Source organism: Pagrus pagrus (genome assembly GCF_965226575.1).
Source record: "Pagrus pagrus genome assembly, chromosome: 16".
NCBI classification, from domain to species: Eukaryota; Metazoa; Chordata; class Actinopteri; order Spariformes; family Sparidae; genus Pagrus; species Pagrus pagrus.
In genome coordinates this window covers 26,414,520-26,435,581 of record NC_140200.1, presented here as the reverse complement: position 1 = coordinate 26,435,581, position 21,062 = coordinate 26,414,520, and the positions used below count along the sequence as shown (strand labels likewise).

Here is a 21,062-nt window from a genome sequence, read left to right as displayed (position 1 = left end):
AATCGTCTCTGATTTCCTGTTGCTTGGCCAGCCTGAGTCCCATCAGGTCATCTCATATTCCTGTGACCATTAACCAGAGACAGCATCAAATCCAAGCTGGATTAACATGGCTTCCATCCTGGATATTCCAATCCATTAATAATCAGAATAGTGTGTGAATTAACAATTCTCAATTAAGTTGGGAAAAATATTTCTTCTTCTTCTTTTGTTATATTTTCAGCAGATTAGACCACTTTGCACTAGAGCCTGACCAATGTATCAGTTGGCTAATATTCAGTCACTGGAAATAATAAATGAATAAGGAATGTTATCTGTATTTTCTATGTTTTTTATGCTCCAGAACTTCAAGATATTACTTAATGCTCTGCACACTAACTCCCCTAATGTTTTGTACAGATGTGAAATTTATTGCTTCACTTTATCTTTCTGCATTTTCTTGGGAAGGAGATGGATGGTTTTTCATTTGTAGGAATCTACTGTGGTGCTATGTGTTAAGGATATAACTCCATCAGTCAGCCACAGTTGTGGCTCATGTTGCCAAGAAGCAAGATAACACAACAGATGAGGAACAACCACACACATACACACACACACGCACACACACACACTAGAGACACCACATACCTACTTCCCCTTGATAGGATTCGTCTGGTCAGGTCTATCACACATAGAGTCGCTCTGCTGTGATGTCACACTGTCAGATTACTGAACAGACATGAGGAGGAAATCTATAATCCCTCTGTCATGATGACCAGCTGGGTAAACGCTACTGGATGTTTTAGGCAGACACAAGAAGGCATTCCCTATTGAACTCTGACTCATTCACACACTGCATCAATTATGTCTGTTATGTATTCGAGGCTTCCTGCGAGGTGGCAGGATGGTGCTGTGTCGCTTGTTTGCTCATTACAAATAAAAAACAGAGAACAACTTTACTCCTCCTCTGTCTTTAAACAGATTAAATGATTCAGCAGAGGTTATCTTGTTTCACTCCTGTAACAGCCTGTATAATGCTAATGTTTATCCTGGAGCTCTGGCATTTAAGCTTTGGCATTTAACTTTTGGCTTTGGCATTTAAACATTAACTAATCAATCCTTGCTAACATTCCATCTCCAGTCTCCAAACACTGCTTAACCTTATCTTTCATTACAGCACTCATTACATTACCGTACACTGCCAAAAAATAATACAATTTTCCACCAATCTCTTGTGTGACTGGCCAAAAAAGGAAAAAAAAATCCAAATAGTTATTTGTGGGAAAGGTAATTCTATCAAAATTGATCGATGGAGCAGGTTTGCTTATCACAGATGCATAAACATGTAGCAGAGATTGCAGCGGGTTGTTTAGAGTGTTTACTTTATGAGGGTGTGTTCGTGTCGTCGATCACTTTCAGGAACACAAGCTCACTTTCATGTCATGCAGCTCTGAGCCTGGCAGGTGGCCTTGTGGCCACAAAATACACATCAGTTCCATGTAAGCAGAGCAGTTGAACTTCTAGCTGCTTTTTAGCTCTAACTTGCTGCGATCTTACCCGTGCACCTCGATTACACTCCATCACTTCCTTTATTTCCCACAATGAATTTGACCAACAGAACTTTTTGCATCCAGCATGCAAGCAATTTATGTTAAAATGGGATGATGAGGAGCAACTGTGATGTCATATGAGGGCTAGAGAGTATTTAGAGCTAAAACCCTCACTCAAACAGCAACATGTCTTGTGGCTGCAATTCCTGTTTAGGAATCATACTGACAATTCTAACAAGAAGAGGAAGATTTCTGATGAATAATTCATTTGTTTGACTGTCAGGGATGGACACTATGAAACTTGGTGTTTTAGATTGCTTAATCCTCTCCTATTAATTAATTAATATGAGCCTGGTGATATTTGATATTTTTCTAATTTTCAACCAATCCCATGAAAAGACCAAATCCAACAATCAGTCCCATCTGCTTTTTTGGGACTGGGTCACAGTGGCAGCTTAGAAGGGTATTTCAGAATTCCCTCTTCCCAGCAATGTTTTCCAGCTGCCCCTGTGGGATCCCGAGACCTTCCCAGGGCAGATGAGATATGCAATGCCTCCAGCAAGTTCTGGGTCTGCTCTGGGGTCTCCTCCCAGTTGGATGTGCCTGGAAAGCCTCCAGTTGAAGGGTCCCAGGAGCCATCCTCAGCTGGTTCCTTTCAACGCAAGGGAGCAGGGGCTCTACTCTGAGCCCCCTCCGGATCTCCATCCTCCTCCCCTATTTCTAAGGCTGAGCCCTGTCACCCTACGGAGTAAACTTATTTTGGCCATTTGTATCCACGCTTTCACTCTTTTGGTCCCTACCCACGGATCATGCCCTTTGGTGAGGGTTGGAACATAGATCGACTGGTAAATTGAAAGTTTTGCCTTCGGACTTCTTGTTCACCACAACAGTGCAGTACAACACCTGTATCACCACTCACACTGCACAAATCTGCCTGTCCATCTCACACTCCATTGTACCGAACAAGATCCTGAGATACTTGAATTCCTTCACTTGGGGCAGCAACTCACTTCCCCCCTGGAGGTGGAAATCCACCTTTTCCAGCAGAGAATCATTGGCCCAAACTTGGGGCTGACTCTCATCCCAGCACACCATCCCAGTGCTACTGAACCTCACAGTTTAATGACATTAACCTTGAGATACTGCCCAAGACTATCACAAACTGTATTGGAGATCAACACCAACTCAAAACATATATGACTCTCACTTTGGTTAAACAAGTACTGGATAGCTAGCAGCAATGGCCCCCAGTACCCCATACTCCTGCAGTACCACTGACAGTATTCCACAAGGCTCACAGTCTTAAGCCTTTTCCAAGTCCACAAAACACATGCAGACTGCATGGTCCAACTCCCATGACCCCCAAACAACCAGGTAAAGAGCAATGAAAATGAGTGCTGTCTATAGTTGTTGGAGTTAACATACTTCATTAAGTTAAACACAGGGAAAGGAAAAATTAGAGTACAAAAAGTAGCATCACCAATAAACTCTTTAATAGTGTGTTTTAGGGTAAATTTTCCCTTTCAGAGCCTCACTGAGCACCAGCCCTCACTCTCTCTGCTCTCTCTTCTTGGCTGTTTAATGGTCATTAAACATCCAGCACCACTCCAGCCCACACACCGCAGCCCTGCAGGTGCTCCTCATTAAACACTCCGAAACAAGCTCATTATCAAAGTAGAGGCAGATTTCGACAGCAAAGTACCATCTGTATGCTGCCAGTGGGAATCTGTTATGATTCACCAATACTGATTCAGCAAAGGAACGACATGCGTCACATGTCTGGCTGTTAAAATCAAACCTTAGAGAGGAAGTTCTAGGTCTCTTACAACTCTGCTACTGACAATACAGCACAACCAACACAACCACACCTTTTATCAATTCACTTACAGAGCAAACACAGCCATAACGGAAAGAATAACATCTTATCTGATATCAGGAATACTTGGAAAAGTGTGTGCGTGCATGTGCTTGTGTGAGTGAGTGTGTCAAACTACCTACATTGGACTTTAGTCTTTTACAAACTTTAGATACGTGCTGCTTGACAACCTTGGCAGTGTGACTCTAAAAGGCCGAAACACATACTCATGCACACAAAAACACCAGAGAAAGTTGAACAATATGCTGTTTGACCCATGTCTTTTCCTTCTTCTTTCCATACAGGGTCAAAATGCAGGGAGGGGGGGCTCTGTGTCTAGGGAAGGACGGGTGCTGGGGCTATAAGGCCAGGGGTGGCTCTGAGGCTGCAGGCCGGCCCCCGCAGTGTCCCAGTCTGAGTAGCAGACACAGGAGAAGTGTTGGGAAAACACAGGCTGGGATCCCTGGGACAGGCTCATCTCCCTCCAATAACAGAACCATCGTGTCCAAATAAACAGTCACCTCTTGAGTCCATCCAACATATCCAGGCTCTGCTCTCCAGCCCTCCGAGGAAGATGTTTTCTCCAAAATCATATTTTCCCATCTTGTCGCAGAAAATAAAGGGAGATGTGAAAGTGACACCTGTTTACAGAACTGTGTCCTGTGTCCTGAAATGTGAGCTGAGTCTTCCTGTAATATTTGGTTATATTTGTCAGGACCACACAGCACAGTATCTCACACGGTAACATGCTGCTGTGAGGGAACTACAAAGCTGCTGTGACGTGCAATACGTGGAATGCAGTCACCTCAACAACTGCAGAATTTAGTATATGAACAATATAACTCAGCATAAGAGTCTGAAGTATATTCCATTAAGATGCAAACAGATAATCACGACTGCGCCAACAGCTCCTAAATGAAGACTTTTAACAGGTCGGTGCAATAGCTTGCCTCGCCACGTTATACTGTATGTGAAAAACTACAGCCTGATTTAAAGGACACTATGTCTGGGATAATTTGACTAGAAATTAGATTTTAAAAACAGAAACAACAAAACAAATATAAAATTTCAGTATAAGAGTTTGAAAAAAGGCAAAAGCCAGCAAATTCAACATCATTATAAAAAGAGCATTGCCAGAAAGTGACTCAAAAATATAACCAATTAGAGTAGTTTTAGTAATGTGAATGACTAAAAAACACTATATTACAATAAAAAACATGCTATAGCGTAAAAGATTTGGCAGTCTCAAGAATGCCTTGACACTCATCGCTGACTGCCTGGAAGATTCTGGCTGGGGTCTAGACTTCCAGTCTTCTCACCTTTCACATGAAGAAGACTCACGTTGCTGTATGTGTTTTGATATCTGTGTTGTTGAAGCTCCCTAGCTGACCTCTCGCCCTTATCCCTCACTCGTGCCAACATACACATCTAAAACATGGAATTTGGATACTGGGAAATTACACCATGGAATTCCTCTGTTGGCATTTACATGCTGCTATTCATCATCAGACTGACCTTTGGTCCAAAGACTGGGGTAGTGATACCCAGCAAAACAAACAAGACATAAATACGTGGTATGTCTGCATATAAATGAAGAAATATGTAGAAAATGAAACTTACCAGGTGAACATAAGGCACAAAGTAGCCATAAAGGGCTGCAGGGATACCAAAGGCCCAAATGCGATATCCCAAAGACTTCCAGATATTGATATTGAAGATCTTGTTCATGGGCGGGCAATTGCTGCCTGTTCGGGTGTTTGAGGATTTGACTGGCAGCAGGGGCTTGTAGGTGAAGCCGGCCAGCATCAGCACAAACATAAGGATGCAGAGGACGCGCATGGTGTTCTGGAGGCCCACTTTTTCCAGCAGGTCTGACAGCACAAAGGGCAGGGTGATGGTGAAGATGCTGCTGCCAGCGGTCACGATGCCATTCACCAGGCCCAGGCGCTTCTTGAAGTAGTGGCCCAGGATGACCAGGCTGGGCTGGTAGGCGAAAGAGCAGCCGCAGGCAAACACTATGCCATAGGTGAAGTACATGGGGCCCAGGGACCTGTGAGGAGATAAAAAACACTTTATCATAAAAAACATTATTTAATGGTACATTTATAGTTAATCAAACTTAAGTTAATAGATTTTTCACTCTTAATAAACAATTAAATGCTTATAAATTGTTTTTTAAGCTATTGTTGATTGTAAAGTTGCACTGTAAACCTTTACACTTGCCTAATAAATTGTTAATAAAGCTGTTTGTTAACAGTGAATTAACTATTACCTACTGTATAATTAACTATAAATGTACCATTTGGATATCATAAAGGGTTACCAATACAGTGCTTTACAGCCTTTTGAGTAACTTCTGACATGAATGCATGTATGTACCGAGCAAAGAACCAGTTATTGATTTGCACTAGTGCTCCTATTATACATTCTCATGGCACCTGCTGTAAGAAAACCTTTCTAAAGGTCACCAGAAACCCATGTGAGCTGTTTATATGGGACTCATTATGCAGTATTTTTGCTCCAGGGCGGATCCACCAACCAGAGATCAGGGAAGTTAAAACTATGGGTGTTCCTTGTGATTTAAATAATTCATTATCTACATATTCAAAGGCTGTAAAAATAATTATCCAACAGGAATAACAGACTTGTTGACTACTGTTGAGAATAAATGTTTTAAAATGTGGTGTGATTGAGGGTCATCTCCTCCCAAACCAAAGTAATGCTGCCTACTTATCCACCAACAGCTCAAGTTAAGCTGTTCAGTGCCAGCAGCATTGGTCATAAGAGGTGCTAAGAGGAAAAGTTTACTTGCGGACATTATAATAATATTTTTGGATGGTTTGATTGTTGTGTCTTTGTGCAATGACTGTCTTGTGTAACTGAATGTTGTAACATATGCAGTAGGCGATTTGTTTGTTTTTAACAGGGGGGGTGAACACAGTTTGCTTCATTCACCTGCAATTGGCAACTCTTTTGGTTCTTTTGGTTCTAACCGTACAAACCCTAATCAGAGCAAGGATCAATGAGTCAGATAGGCTAGACTAACATATTCAACTAAACAAATAAATATGTAACTTCCTGATTAATATAGCTCTAGAAATACTCACATCAGATCATTCCATATGCCGATGAAGCATTTTAGGTACAATGTCTACAATGTCCACTCAAATTACATCAAACAGCACATTCAACAAGGTAAAAAGATTTATGGCTGGTGGTGAAAGTCCAAAGAGATACAGGATGGTGCTTCCAAGTGGTTTCAAAGTCCTGTTTTGGGATGGAAAGTGAGTTGCCAACACAAGTCACATGACGGAGAAATCTGGCACCTTACACTGTCTGCTGCAGAACCTGGCTGTCAGCCTGTGTTTGCAAAATGCTATTTGACAGTCACTTGATAAGCAATAATTCATCTGATTTATTCCTCATTTATTGGACTTACTGAACCACGCTTGGTTGGAATCTTATATTGCTGTGCATTTGTGTGAGTGCCTCCTCACGTGTTGACGAGTATGGAATTCCAGGAAATTATTAACAAGGGAGTGTGAAGTGCAGAGCCTCTTATCCACAGAGGCTTGATAAAAGCTAAAAGGAGTAGGCGTTGGTTTGGAAGATCAGCTCAACTCATCCATTAAGAGATGGGATTTTTCCAATATATAGAATGTATTTGATATCTAATTTATTTATTGGTAATTAATCCCTCCACCTATTTATTATTATGATAAGTAAATAAAAAATGAATGGTAAAACTTTAAATTCAAGTCCTTATTCAATATGCAAAGATGCCCTCATAAGTTCTAATAAGATGCTTATTAAAATTAATGTCTGTATAAGCATTAATAGCATCATAAACATGTTAGATAGAGACATTAATAATATAATAACACATTTTTTATAATTGTTTATAATAGCATTGCAAATACATTTATTGAGTTTGACTAATTTATCTATTATGTCTTTGTTAAACCTTTACTAAGCTTTTTTAGTTTCTTTGGTAAGATTAATACATACTTAATTATGCATTAATGAGCCATTAACTATGCATTTGTTAACAGTTTACTATGCTTTTTGCAGCTACCGGGTCTAAAAAGAGAACAATGCCTTGTTAGTATTAATAGAACCGTTATTTTACACTAGCAGTCGACCAATATGGCTTTTTCAGGGCTGAAACCGATACAAATTATTAGAACTCAAGGAGACTGAAAAACAATACTTGGGACCAATATCCATTGGCAGTAAAAATTAAAAACTCTTTGTGTCAAAATTTCCAACAACCAGTGAATGAATACAAATTTAACAAGTAAAATTTGCTCAAGTGCTGTTCTTCAGTACAATTTTCAGGTTCTTGAGTACTTTGACTTTCTGCTACTTTATACGTCCTCTCCTACATTTATTTGATACATTTAGTTACTAGTTACTTAGCAGATTCTGATTATTCAGTGTATATACTGTAGGCTATTAATTGTGACGTGTTACCAATCAGAAAATCACAGATACCGATAATCAGAAAAATGCTGAATATCAGCCCGATAATAAGCCAGGGCTGATAATCGGTCTACCCCTATTATACACTTAATACATTTTTTTTCTTATGTCTTGTAATAACAAAAAACATGTTATATATCATGCTATAATCAACACGTACAGTATGTAGTCTTAGTAATGTTAATAAGCATTGTGTAAGGACTTAAAGGAGCGTTATTACCTATTAACTAACGCATATTACAGGATCATCAACATAAAGTTTGGGCCATCTTTACATGGTATATAAAGAGTTAATAAAAGGATCATAACATGCTGTAAGGACTTGTCCTACCATGACATATGATTACAGATATATTATGCTATTTAGCATTCAGTCAGTGTTAATACATCACGAATACTCTAAATGCTTCCTAAGATAAGTTGTATTTGTTGACAAATAGACTTATGAACACACTTAGAATATCCTTAACTTGTTTTACTATTATCCAATAATAATATCCATTATAGTTTGACAAATTAAGCTCACCACAAGGTCTCCTAGAGCTGTTCTAGACCTTCAAGTTGTATCACATGATCTTCCTCTGCAGATGGAGTTTGCCCAGTTGTCATAGTGCTGCAGATGTTCCAATTTGTTCCTCTAAGCACAAAATTAAAAGATGGGCAACTCCATCTGCTGAGGAAGATCAAGTGATCAAGGCCCTGAGCAGCTTCTAAAAACAGGCCTTTTGGTAAGATTGTTTGTACACTATCTTGTGGCGCTTGAGTGCATGCTGTCATTCAAGCAAAAGGGGAACATACTGAATACTATGATATTCTGGAATCCATGGACAATTTTTAAAGATTCAACGTTTCATTCCAACTGTTAAGCTAGTATTATCATTTGTAACAAAACATATATGATTCATCTGAAACAAATGCAAAATAGAAGTATATTGAAAGTGGCTCAATATTTTCATGTTGCTCATGGTGATGAACTGACATAAAATGATCCCCTGAGTCTGCTGCTTCATTCACCTTTACTGACCTTTACAGTGAATATCAGCTCATTTAACTCTGGTTCATTAAATATCCCTAAACTATGGAGGGTAAGCTACATTTGTTGGCTTACTGAAGTTTTTAATAACCACGGACTTAAGTTACTCACTACCCCAATTACCTTATAGGAGTAGGTGTCATGTATGAGCACTGGTGACAAAATGTCACTTTGAATTGACAAGCTGATTTTCTGCCTTACGTGACAAAGGAGCTGGCCAGTAGGCCAACCAGGCCAACAGCAGCACCACCCACAGCTGTAATTCTGCAGCCAAGGACGTCGGTGAAGACGCTGACGATGGGAGAGCAGAAGAAGATCATCCCCATGGAGAGGGAGCCCACCCACGCTGCAAGAGACACAGAGAGAAGAAAGCCAGAGTGAATGAATGTATGAGAAAATCTCACAGCAAGCTGTAAGTTTTTATCATTTCATACTGAAACAGAAAAATAAGACCAAACAAAACTGTCTCCAGGAAGACATGACCACTAAACAAAGCCCAGTGATGCAATAACAGAACACTGTTGCTCTTGTATCCATGCAATCATTCACTAACTGGCATCCACACACACACACACACACACACACACATTTCCTTTTTTAGATCTTGATCATTAATCATACTGCATACTACATTGTTTAGATTTGCATCCATTTGTCTTTCTAACCTTGAAGGAAACATGTTTGGTAAAAGCTACAGAGAGACCACTTGCCTTTCCAGGAACACACACTGTGTGCACAGGAAAGACTGAACACTTACATGTAGGTGTGATCTCTCACGGAGATAGCACGGAGATATCATCAAGCTCATGGGTATCATCATACTGTAACATTGCACGTGTCTCCTCAGTTGACTCAGAGAGACAAACGTACATCTAATTATGTTTTCTTTGGCATTCCATTAATAGTTCACTGTAAAGGTGAGCTAAATGAGTAAAATCTTGTCATGGTATTAGTAATGTTGTATAAATTATGGGATATAATGCAATGCACAACATTTTAAGGAAATGTATTTTAAAATGATAAATGAACCAATAAAATAACAAAGATGATGTCTAAATATGGCTGATCCAGTGAGTCCAGTGAGAGACTTAGTGGCTCTAGGAACCATACTGTGAGTCCTCAAGTGTCATCTGAATCCTGTAAATGTCCTTAAAAGCATCTGGAACCTAATCATCAGAACCTAAAATCAAAAACCCCTTAAAGACCCTAGGAGCATCATCTGGAACCACCACTACCTCCTGGCTGAGACCTCAAAGAGTTCCTAAATTTCCCTAAAGACTTTTGGAACATCCTTAAGTGCTTCTGAAAGCTCTTCAGAACCTCCAAGTTTCAATCTCTGCAAGGACTCCTTAGACCTTCCTTAAAGGATGACTACCGTTTTTTTACAACCTGGACCTTATTTCTAGCAAAATATATGATCATTTACTCACCCAGATAACTTTGGTGTCATTTGAAGTTGTTCGTTGTTCATTATATATCCATATAATGCGAGTGACGGGGCCCCGACACACAGCCTCTATATAACGCATTATCTGCCACGAAACTAGTTCATTTCACCAATATTTTGTCATGATACGCTAGTGCTATTCCCCTGTGAGTCCGGGGTTGGCTGTTATTGTTAATGCTCATAGAGGCTGAGCTTCGGTGCCCCGTCACTCGCATTATATGGACATACGCGGCGCTACACTGGATCTAATTTCGTCCGAACGACGCCAAATGACACCAAAGTTATCTGGGTGAGTAAATGATCATAAATGATCATATATTTTGCTAGAAATAAGGTCCAGGTTGTAAAAAACAGTAGTTATCCTTTAAGAACTTATGGAAACTCCTTTGGAAGTCCTTCAAAATCAACTCCAATAACCATATAATACTCTTCAAGTGCCCCTGAAATCTCATCAAGCACTTTTGTCACCTTCTCAATCACTTTTGAAACCTTGTCAAGAACCTTTGGAACCTTATCAGAACATCTGAAACATCATGAATTTCGAGGACATACCAAAGGACCTATTGAACCTGGCCAAGAACCTCTAAAATCTGATCAAAGGTCCATCAAATCCTCTAAATAACTCTAAATATCTCCTCAAGTACTTGAATATGTGACAAATTCATAGCTTCATCACACTGATGCATACAGTATATCCGATATAAGCATAAGGCAGTCATACTTGTTAGTCTAATACAACAGGAGATATTAAACGGATAGCTATGTGACTATCAATTGTACAGCTTAATCTTTACTGGTCGACTAATCTCTGTTGTCTCATGCCTGAAGGACAACAATTTTCAACATCCAGTCCAGTTTATTGGTCAAGAGGAGAACTAATACCTATATACATACTTTGCCTCTGGAGGAGTTTTGACAAATTTGGAAAAATAACCCTAAAGATGCCATGTGGGTTATCTCAGCCTGTGCTTGAACATAACACATTTACAACGGCAAGCCTGTTTAATGTGTTCTTTCACCTCGGTCGCAACATCAATAAGACTAGATTGTATTTTCTTAAGCAGAAAAATGGAGCTGGGCTTCAAAGTGTGTCTCCTCCCTTCTCTTCTTCCCTTTTTTCAGTATTTGTCATGTTTCCAGGTCTAATGTTACCAGAACAACTAAAGTGAGATCTGCCTCAGTCGAGCTAAAAGTCTGACCATCGAGCAGACGACAGGAAACACCCACAGTGTTTGCGTAATGCTTGGTCAGCAGTCTTCTCTGACCTTAAGGTTAATACTACTGTCACATGCTGCAGCAAACCTCCAATATATGTTAAGATGCACATTTACATTTACATCAATGCAGATGAACAGTTCTGGGATACTAACAGGAGGGCCTAATCATTGTGGGATTTATCAAAAGAAAGCAGAAAGAAGTAGTGTTTTTTAAGATAACTGTAGGCAGACTCAGAGAACTTGTATCTCTACAGTTGCCACTAACTTTATGACAAACGGTCAGACAGGAATGAGCTGACATATGCTGGGAACAACAGATGTCACTCTAGAAATGCGTCATAAATAGAAACAGCATGGAAGCCTTTAGATTTTAGGTTTTTATTCTTATCAAGCAAAAGAAGCAAACATGAAGATTGGGAGTAGGAAAAAAGTACCAATGTTGACAAAACACACAAATTGCACAAACGCTAGTGCAGCGCCCTTTGACCATAAAGAGGATGCGGAAGCCAGGAGTGAGTGACATGTTTTGGTAGGAACGACTGCCTGGGGCACTTTTAGGTCTCCTGTTGAATCATTAATCATCCTCTACTGGATAAAGCATACTGTAGGTAGAGTTGAACATGACTAAACAGGCTAATGACAAGCCTGCACATGTAGCACAGCTAATATAGACAAAGTTGTTTTTTCTCAGTTCTGAAGCCAAGTCAGAGGAAACCTGTGGGAAACTGTAGAGCAGCTGGAGTTTGAGTGTTTCTGTTGTCTGTTTTTACACGAGTAACGGGAGACCACTGTGTCAGGTTTCATGGTTATACCAGTGTCAGTGCTGTGTCTTCATTCTCCCTGAATCCTCATCACAACACATGCTGTCAGAGTATTGGACACTCAGGTTCCCCCATAGGATAGAGGTTCTGAAGCAGTCCAAATGTCCAACTTTCATAGCAATCCATTCAACAGATGTTGAGATGGTCTGTACAAAAGTTTGTGCCGATCCTTTCAGAGGGTGTGAGATATTTCACTGGATAATAAAATAAATCTTGGACATGATGCTGGCATGAAAATCAGGGGAACTGTGAATCCATTCATTGCTTTGAGACATTTCTCTCAAAACCAAAAAAGTCAACCTCATGGTGGCACAAGGTGAAAAGTCAGGGATCAACAAAGTCATGAGGATACATCTTCTGAGGACCTTGAATGATCGTACAAAATGTATTGGCAATGTTGCCAGCATTTGTTGAGATGTTTCAGTCTGGACGAAAGTGGTGGACTAGCTAAGCACAGCATACTTTATACAGAACTGGTTTTGCTTTGTAGATGTCAAACAAACCAAAGCAAGTCCAGGGATAGTGTGTCCTGATTCTTGATGTGATAGAGGGGTGCTCAGTGACGTTTTGAACAAATTGTGAGCATCCATCGGATAAATGGCAAATGGCATTGTGATATTACCAGGACTGCCACAGTAACACAAGAGAAATAACGACAGCTGAAGACAGCTTATTGGAAATGTCCGGTGCAGATATTTGGGACTTCCCTCCCTATTTCTGACAATGCTATGCTCCAGTCCAGTCCACATTGTACAGATGCTGAACTTTGAGTGATTGGATACTAATTTGGCTTCTCCAAAAAAGCCCAACTTGCTTACTCTCAGTACAGGAGTGAGTTAATCCAAACCCGACACATAGACATATATTCACTGGACACAGCTGTGTTTTCCAGTACAGTTCAGTTTATCCTAGTCAAAAGCGAAACATATATTTTCACATGTAAAAATACTGACATGGAATCTATATTTAGTTACCGTCCCCTCGCTTAGTGACCTGTTCTGCTCTGGTTTTCCTGTGTCAGCCAACCTACTGTCAAAGCTTCTTAGGATCTACGTATTCCAGCCACTGCAGTCACAAAAATGCACCAAATTCAATGGGGTCCACTCTGCCTGGTCTCATATTTGTGGGGATATCAGCCCGCTTTAAGCTACATAATGTAATAAATGGCAGTGAACAAGCAGAGCAAACAATCCCTCAAGGACAACAGGAAATTGCTGCTGTGGTTTCATCTGCTGGTTCTCTAGATTTAAAAGCATTTACGCTTCAGACAAAGAGGAATTCCAGGTTGAAAAATGTAATATCAGGATTCTCTCTGTCCCAGTGACATCCAATGTTAGCCGTAGGCCCCGCTTGGACACTGACAGACGAGGCAGAGTTGCCCTAAGTCGTCTGTCTGCTTTGTTAAAGACTTTATGCTGGAAACCCCTCTGCTCTGAACCTGGTCACCCCACATTGACTCCACCTACAGCAGTGAAAAATGCATAAAACCCTGTCTCCTGTAAACCAGACAGAGTGGATTCAAAGAAAATCAGGTAACACCTCTGATAGTTCTGTAACTGCAGAGTTTGAACTCAGATCATTTGTATTCAACATTTGTTTGAAAGGTGTCCAGTTCTTCATCAGCAGTAATCATGCTGTTTGGTCCTTTTGTGCTGCCAAGAACAGCGGTTGCAAATGTTTTTGTCTGAGTTACTCCAACAGCAGTATCAACTGTCTGGTCATAACTTCAACCTTACTATATTAACAATTTGTTAATAACCTTGGGCTAACTATTTCTGCTGTTCTTTACATAGGCTATTTTAACAGCTTATTCATTACTTCTAGCTATATCAATTGTTTAATTCATCATTAGCCTAGTCTGAGCTAACTTACAAAAGTTTATTCATTTATTCAACTTCGAGCTATTATAACAGTTTATTCATCACTTTTAGCTGCCAATTTCAAGTGTCAATTATTTACAATGAGCTGACTACTTATCGCTGAGAGCAAACAAAGGTCGCTCAGCGAAGTCACGACTCTTCTCTGTTCTGGCCTCAGTGGTGGAACAAACTCCCGACCAATGTCAGGACAGCAGAGTCACTTGCCATCTTCCGCAAAAGACTCAAGTCTCACTTGCTCAGACTTCCCCTTGACCCGCATAGCATGACTCCCTCCCTGACATCACTACTCCACCACCTGGTCACTGCCTGTACCTCAAAGTACTTTCACCTACAAAGTGTACTCAGCATAAGTACTTCAGTACATTTATTTAGTGTAAACTTGTTGTGCCGCCACATTAAACTGCAATTCGAAAATGTAACACTCTGAACAGGAACAGAAACCTTACGTTCTGCTGTGTTTAGCTCCACTGGAAGTTATTAGCTCTGTCAGCTGCAAGCTGTCAGCTCAGTCAGCTGTTAGCTCTGTTAGCTGTTAGCTCTCATACTGCAGGGCTCAAGACAAACAGCGTTACGTTGTCCCCCCACTCAGGACGACAGAAAATGTAAACAGATAATCCCAATGATAAACTGAACTGACTACAGCAGACCACGTCTCCTCCTGCTGTTACCATAGTTATCACTCTCTCTACAGCGCTGTGCTGGCACTGATTATAATCACTGGCTGGGCTCTCAGCACGAGACCTACAGTATCATTACATTACACTAGAATTGTTGTTACTATTTCAATAGTTTATTCATGACTTTTAGCTAACTATTTCAACTGTTTATTCATTACTTTTAACCATTTTCTCTCTTAGTTTTAGCAATTGAGCAACTCTTATTGCAACATGTGTTGTTTTTCTGTGACAACTTACTCATGTTGGTGATATGTACTGTATCAGGGTTGTGAGTACCCTTGACTGGAAATCACTGACTGAGAACATCAAATAAGACCAACTGTGTAAAACACAGCAAGGAGCAAATGGGTCACTGATGACTTCACATCAATTTGTAAAAAAAATTCAGAAGCTTGGTTGAGCAGTTATCTATTAACCAAGTTAATGGAACCAACTAATGGACAGGCATACTTGGCTCATATTCACAGTGGTGTGACAGGCCATTTTCCTTGCTTGGTCAAACAAACAGCTCTTCCCTGTAGAACATTCTAGGAATCTGTTGACCCAAGATGCTGGGGCTGAAATCTAGTTCCAATATGGAGAATGAAGACAGGCTTCATTTAACACCAGAGGCCACTTAACAACTGAGGAGTGAAAGGTTAATAAATTAAGGTTGTTAATAAATCAACTGTTCTCACTGCCAACAAACCAGAAACAGGACCAGCTGTTCCTCTGTATCACCACATCAACATGAAACCTTGCAGAAGGGTTTCTCAATTCTCATTTGCCAAGATTTAACTGCAATATTTATGAAACTGGCTTTTCAGTTTATTTATAATTTTGATAGAAGTAAGAGTTGGCCAAAGAGCTTCCTCAGCTTACAAAGAGTCTATGTATTTTTGTACCAGAGAAAGAACTATTATAATGTCCATTTATTTCATTAAAGTCATTGGATATGAGCTGAAAATCTGCAACGTGAAGTGCGGCAGATTTAAAAATACCCATTGGATTGGCTACAGCCATTTAGCACCTGCAGAGTGCAGGTGCTAAATGCGACCTAAACTATATGAAATAGGGTGCTAACATTTTAGTGGCAAGTTATATCGGTTTAGCTCAGAAGACGAATAGAGAACCTGATCATGTTACAGCTTTTCAAAGAAAAAAACATGCGTCCGGAAGCAGCAATGGCAGGTGTATTATTGGACCTCACTGCTTCCCAGGGATCCAGTGTTGCCTGTGTGACGTCAGTCAGTTGGCAGTTGGCAGCTTTGCCACGCCTCCATAACAACACCACATGAAAGCGATTTGCACCTTTTCATCATGCGCTGTTATCGGCCTTTACTTTGTTTGTTCGGCCATGACTGTTAACAGTAACTTTAACCGTTTACTCCCAATGCTAGCAGAGACCAGGACAAACAAAACTGTTATGTCGCCACCACCACCGCCACCTACTCTCTCTGGCCGACCAACCACTACTGGCTGAACATGTCACTAACTGTGTGCAGCTCGTGATATTTTCCGGGAAAGTCGCCACCAACACCCAATGTACATCTTTGGTATAACAGCAAATGCAAGGGCTTTCATCAGTGGGCCACAGGCTCAATCATCATTGTGTTACATCATTCGGTGATGGATAGTGACTTAACAAATATTTATTTACATGAAAATCTTCCAGATTATTACTTTAAAGACCTCTGTGCAAAGATACAATGTAGGATAAAAAACTAGTAGAACACAAGCTCTACAAGTGAACGGGACTCTTTTTACAAACAGTACCACTGAATAACCAGTTCAAGCAAACATAATGTAATAGTACCCTGTTGTCCCAACAATCGCATGGTCAGATTGGAGCTTTCTAAAGTATTAAGCCATGACAATGATCTTTCCCAAACCATGACCATGTGTTTTAGTTGACAAAACCTGAACCCTAACGGTTGCTGCTAGTCTGAAATTTGACATTTAATTTTTGTTTTATATGTATTTATTATGTATCAATTTGGATTATTCCCACATTCATTGTACATTTAAACAGGCTGGTGTCTTTATAAGAACTGACCACTTTCAACTGCAGTAAAATGCTGAATAGTTTACCAGACTGACATATTGATTTATTGCTGTTACATAAGAGACCACTGTTTAACTTACAATAGCAAACCCAACTATCCAACAGGAAGACCAAACTGTATGAGCATATGCATGCTATAGCTGTATTGACTTATCTTCTTTATTCTCGAAAATGACACACTGACATGTTTTTTTCTAATCAAGTTGAAAATGTTTTGCCAAACAAAGGAGCTGCCTTACAGTGTTCTTACTTCACTCAAAGTTTTAGATGTTCATCAGACTAGCTCTTTCTCTCACTCAACCACACACTCGCTACACAATGTGATATTCCTTACTGGAGCCATGCTACATTTTTAAGCTATACACTCAAGCCAGTGACTCAAATTTTGGGAGACACTGCCAGTGCTTCTACAAAGCGCTTGGATGACATTTGACAAGCAGATTCTACTATAGTCATACATCATCAGACCATTTTAGCAACAGCTTAAATTTATTTTGAGCACAACATTAAGTCATTTGTCAAAAAATATTTGGCAACAATGTGGCTAATCAACATTGTCAGGAAACATGAAATATCATAATGGGCAGGATACAGACAGAATGGATCTCCACAGGCAGAGGTACAGCTCAGCACAATGGGTTCAACTTGTGCTGCAGTGGAACCTCCACTGAGCAGCCTCACCAGCCAGCTCACATTACAATCACAGCTTTAGACCCACTGACCTGGGGTCAGGAAGTGGACTGCAATGTACTGAACTCAGTGTTGGCTAGGAAGTTAAAAAAAAATAAATAAATGAGCAGAGTAAAGGTGTAGAGACTCCTGTGTTTCCTAGGTGGCCTGGCCTTGGATTACGTTCCAGCAGAGCTTTGATTGCCAGTGCTTGTCTCGTTAGAAAAAAGAAAAGAAAAAGAAAAATCCACTCTCTTTCAAAAAAACAGAGAAGAAAAAAGAACAAAGCAGAGCAAGAGGCCAGGTTAATGGGTTTACAAGCTGTGGCCTATGTTAAGCTGAACATCTTTGGCACATAGCTGAGACTCATTACTTACGTCCCTCCTGAGGGGAGATACAGAAACACAAGAACAGCCACAAGAGCTGTAACATCTACACAACTGACTTCTCTGCTCTGAAATTTGCTTCACTTGACAACATAGATGACAGATGTATACTGTGAAAAGAAGCGCTGAAGTTTAGGTTGAACTAAGTGCAGTTGCTGCATGCGTTGCCAGGGAAACAACTTTCCTATTATTAGTTGATGGAGTGCATGAGAGTATGTGGGAGGAAACTTTGAAAAGTATTGAATGTGTTTTTGGCTTACAGGATTTCCTAAATTTAAATACAGCCATGTGCCACAGGCCTCTGCCCCTGCACCTTGGTGTTACACACTTGACCCAGTTAATCATTTACTACAGATGCCGACCAATTACAATTCATAATGAATCTCTATTCGGACAGGAAAGGCTCAACCGGAGGATATTCACTGCAAAAAATGTCCATGTGAACTCAGTTAATCCAGATTTCACCCTTCAAATTTGATTTTATTCAAATGATATCAACAAATGAATGTCTCTTGCTTCCAATGCAAATAAACACATTTTGATAGTTGTCTTAAATGATGTTGTTAATATTAGTGGAATGGCCTGCTTTGTTTAAAGACACTGCCCAAGGTTTTATTGGAATTAAACTGAATGCTCATACTGCAACGGCAGAACAAAAAAAACCAACCAAAATGCTGAGGGGGCAAAGAATAGTACTCCTCTTATTTCAGAAAATAATGTCTGTGTATAAAATTGGCATCACCCAATATGTCATTTCTGCCCCTATAGGGGTTTCTCTATCAAAAACCCGAAAAGACGTTTGCTGAGTGATGTGTAAGCAGGGCTCAGCTGCTCAGAGCTGGCCAGCTCTGGAGGAGAGAGTCAGGTGTAGAGCCAGACCATCCTGAGGAATCAACACCCCCAGTCACATCAGATCTGCTCTGATCCGGAGCTGTTTACTAAAAAAGGAGAGCTCAGGGAGTTTACCTTTTACCTTTTGGGATTAAGTGGATTTGTCCTCACTCCCATTTATTAGCCTGACTGCAGCAGCATTCAGCTGAGGTGATGTTACAAAGAGGACAGTGGAAAAAGAAGAGGGAGAACCGGAGTCTCTGGTGAGTGCTGAGTTCAATGAGAGGTTGACTTGAATGCAAACACACAGATCCACACCCTTAGTGTGTGCTGATGCACACTATTTTATGGTTAATGTACAGTAAAGTAATTTGGCTGTTTGGGGCAATTAACACCTGAGTAACCCCTATAAACTTGTGTTGCTGGTGGTGAACACAATTTAACAACCACCATTGCTTATGACAATGTATCTGACATAACTCTGGCACAAATATTCACAGATGTTTAAGTTTTATTCACGTTACATTTAGTCTCATCCCCAGACTTCCTTCCTCACTTTCTCCTGAAAGGTACAGCAACAGGTAACCAAATGTAAGGCACCTGGCTTTGAACATTGTTGTAAACATTTGGGATAATGTAACAACACAACTCAACAAAATCCTGTATATAAAAAAGGTCTTTTTTTCTGAATAGAGGGCACCAATACTAGTTCAGCCTGATATTGTTGCAGTGTAGGGTGGTATAATCATAACTGGCACAGGTCCACGGTTTCAGTCCCATCAGCGTCTGTCGGGTCTGATAAGGTTTAGGCTTCTTTGACCACAATAATTTCCCCTGAAGTAAGCAGATCAAGGAAAACCAGTTGCAGCCTGAATGGATGTTATAAAACAGAGATTCCTGCAGGTGAAGCCTGACCTTTTTCTCAGCAGGGTAGCACCTGAGGAAATTCTTGCTATTATTCTCAGCTCAAACCTCAGCCCCTTTGCAAACTGTAGACTTAATGTGGTCTCACTGTACAACAACCAATCCTGTTAAATTATGACTTTACAGCTGTTGCTGTTCAATCACAAAGACACCAGTCATAGCCCTAATCAGGGCCTCACATTGCCCCAGCTACACATCTGGGCCTGAGTGGACCATATAGAATCACAACCATTACTCAGTCTCCTGCTCACAGCAGCTGGAAGCCATTTACACTGCGCTATAGGAGGCTCTGGGGGGGAGATGCAGGAAGAAACATACATTTTTTGTACAATTGCGTCCCAAAGTTTGTACTCATGTCCTTCATGTGTTTTCTGCTCTCACACCACAGGAAGTGAAACCATATGCCTGATGACACAGCAAAAAAGTTGGGGAGCAGCCACAGAGTAATTTATGTCTCTGCATAACGCAGAGAGAAAACACATCATATGCATGTTTGGAATAACTTCTCTCTGAAGTGAATTGAAGAGGTCCATATGAAAAATGTTAAATGGGAGTCGTGTTCCATGTCAAGAGAAGGGGAAGGGGGTGGTGTGTCAAGGCTGGTTGGTGATTGGGGGAGATTTTTGTCCACCCCTTTTTAAGAGCACAGTATACAGATAGCTGCTGTTGTTATACGCCTGTCATTTGGTCTTTACTTATTATCACCAAAACTGGTTGGTTAACTAGCATCTGCATTAAGTCTGAACATGAAGTAGCAGCATCAAAGCTTTACACTAATTTCTTCATCCAGGTCACTGAACTGCTGTTAAAATAAGTCTGTAGATAAGTTAAAGAAAATAATATGTAACATTTCTGCATTTAAATGTCTTAAACTGACAATATCTTTTTTATATGTTTTCTTTGGTTGTGTACTGACATAATCCCAAATGTTTCCATGAATGTTAAAACTCAAGAGTAACCCGTACTGCTGAAGGTAGCAGTGCGTTACACTTGGTCACCTGTCATTATGACTTCTGGGAGAGAGTCAGAGAGTGAGGAAGGAAGTCGGCGACCATGAGAACATGATGTGAATAAAAGTTAAATATTTGACCCCGCCAGTGAATATTTCTGCCTGAGTCACGTACATAGATTATCACTGGCAATGGTGGTTGTTTAACAATGACTCCTATGATCCCACACTACTTACATCTTTGGTTCTGTTTTGTTCGGAGGACCCCTAATGGCATAAATTACATACTGTGATTCAATAAAAATATTTAAATATTTTTTT

General features: G+C 40.3%; 1 protein-coding gene across 1 annotated transcript in view; it reads right to left on the bottom strand.

The window, feature by feature from the left end:
• slc16a10 (solute carrier family 16 member 10) overlaps positions 1 to 21,062 on the bottom strand; it is a 44,762-nt gene that overhangs the window by 10,384 nt on the left and 13,316 nt on the right. Inside the window, exons 2-3 of the mRNA XM_084378297.1 lie at positions 9,098 to 9,242; positions 5,002 to 5,431 (exon numbers count right to left, since the gene is read on the bottom strand). Coding sequence (XP_084234423.1) covers positions 5,002 to 5,431; positions 9,098 to 9,242 — 575 coding nt within the window. The remainder of the gene's footprint in view (positions 1 to 5,001; positions 5,432 to 9,097; positions 9,243 to 21,062) is intronic.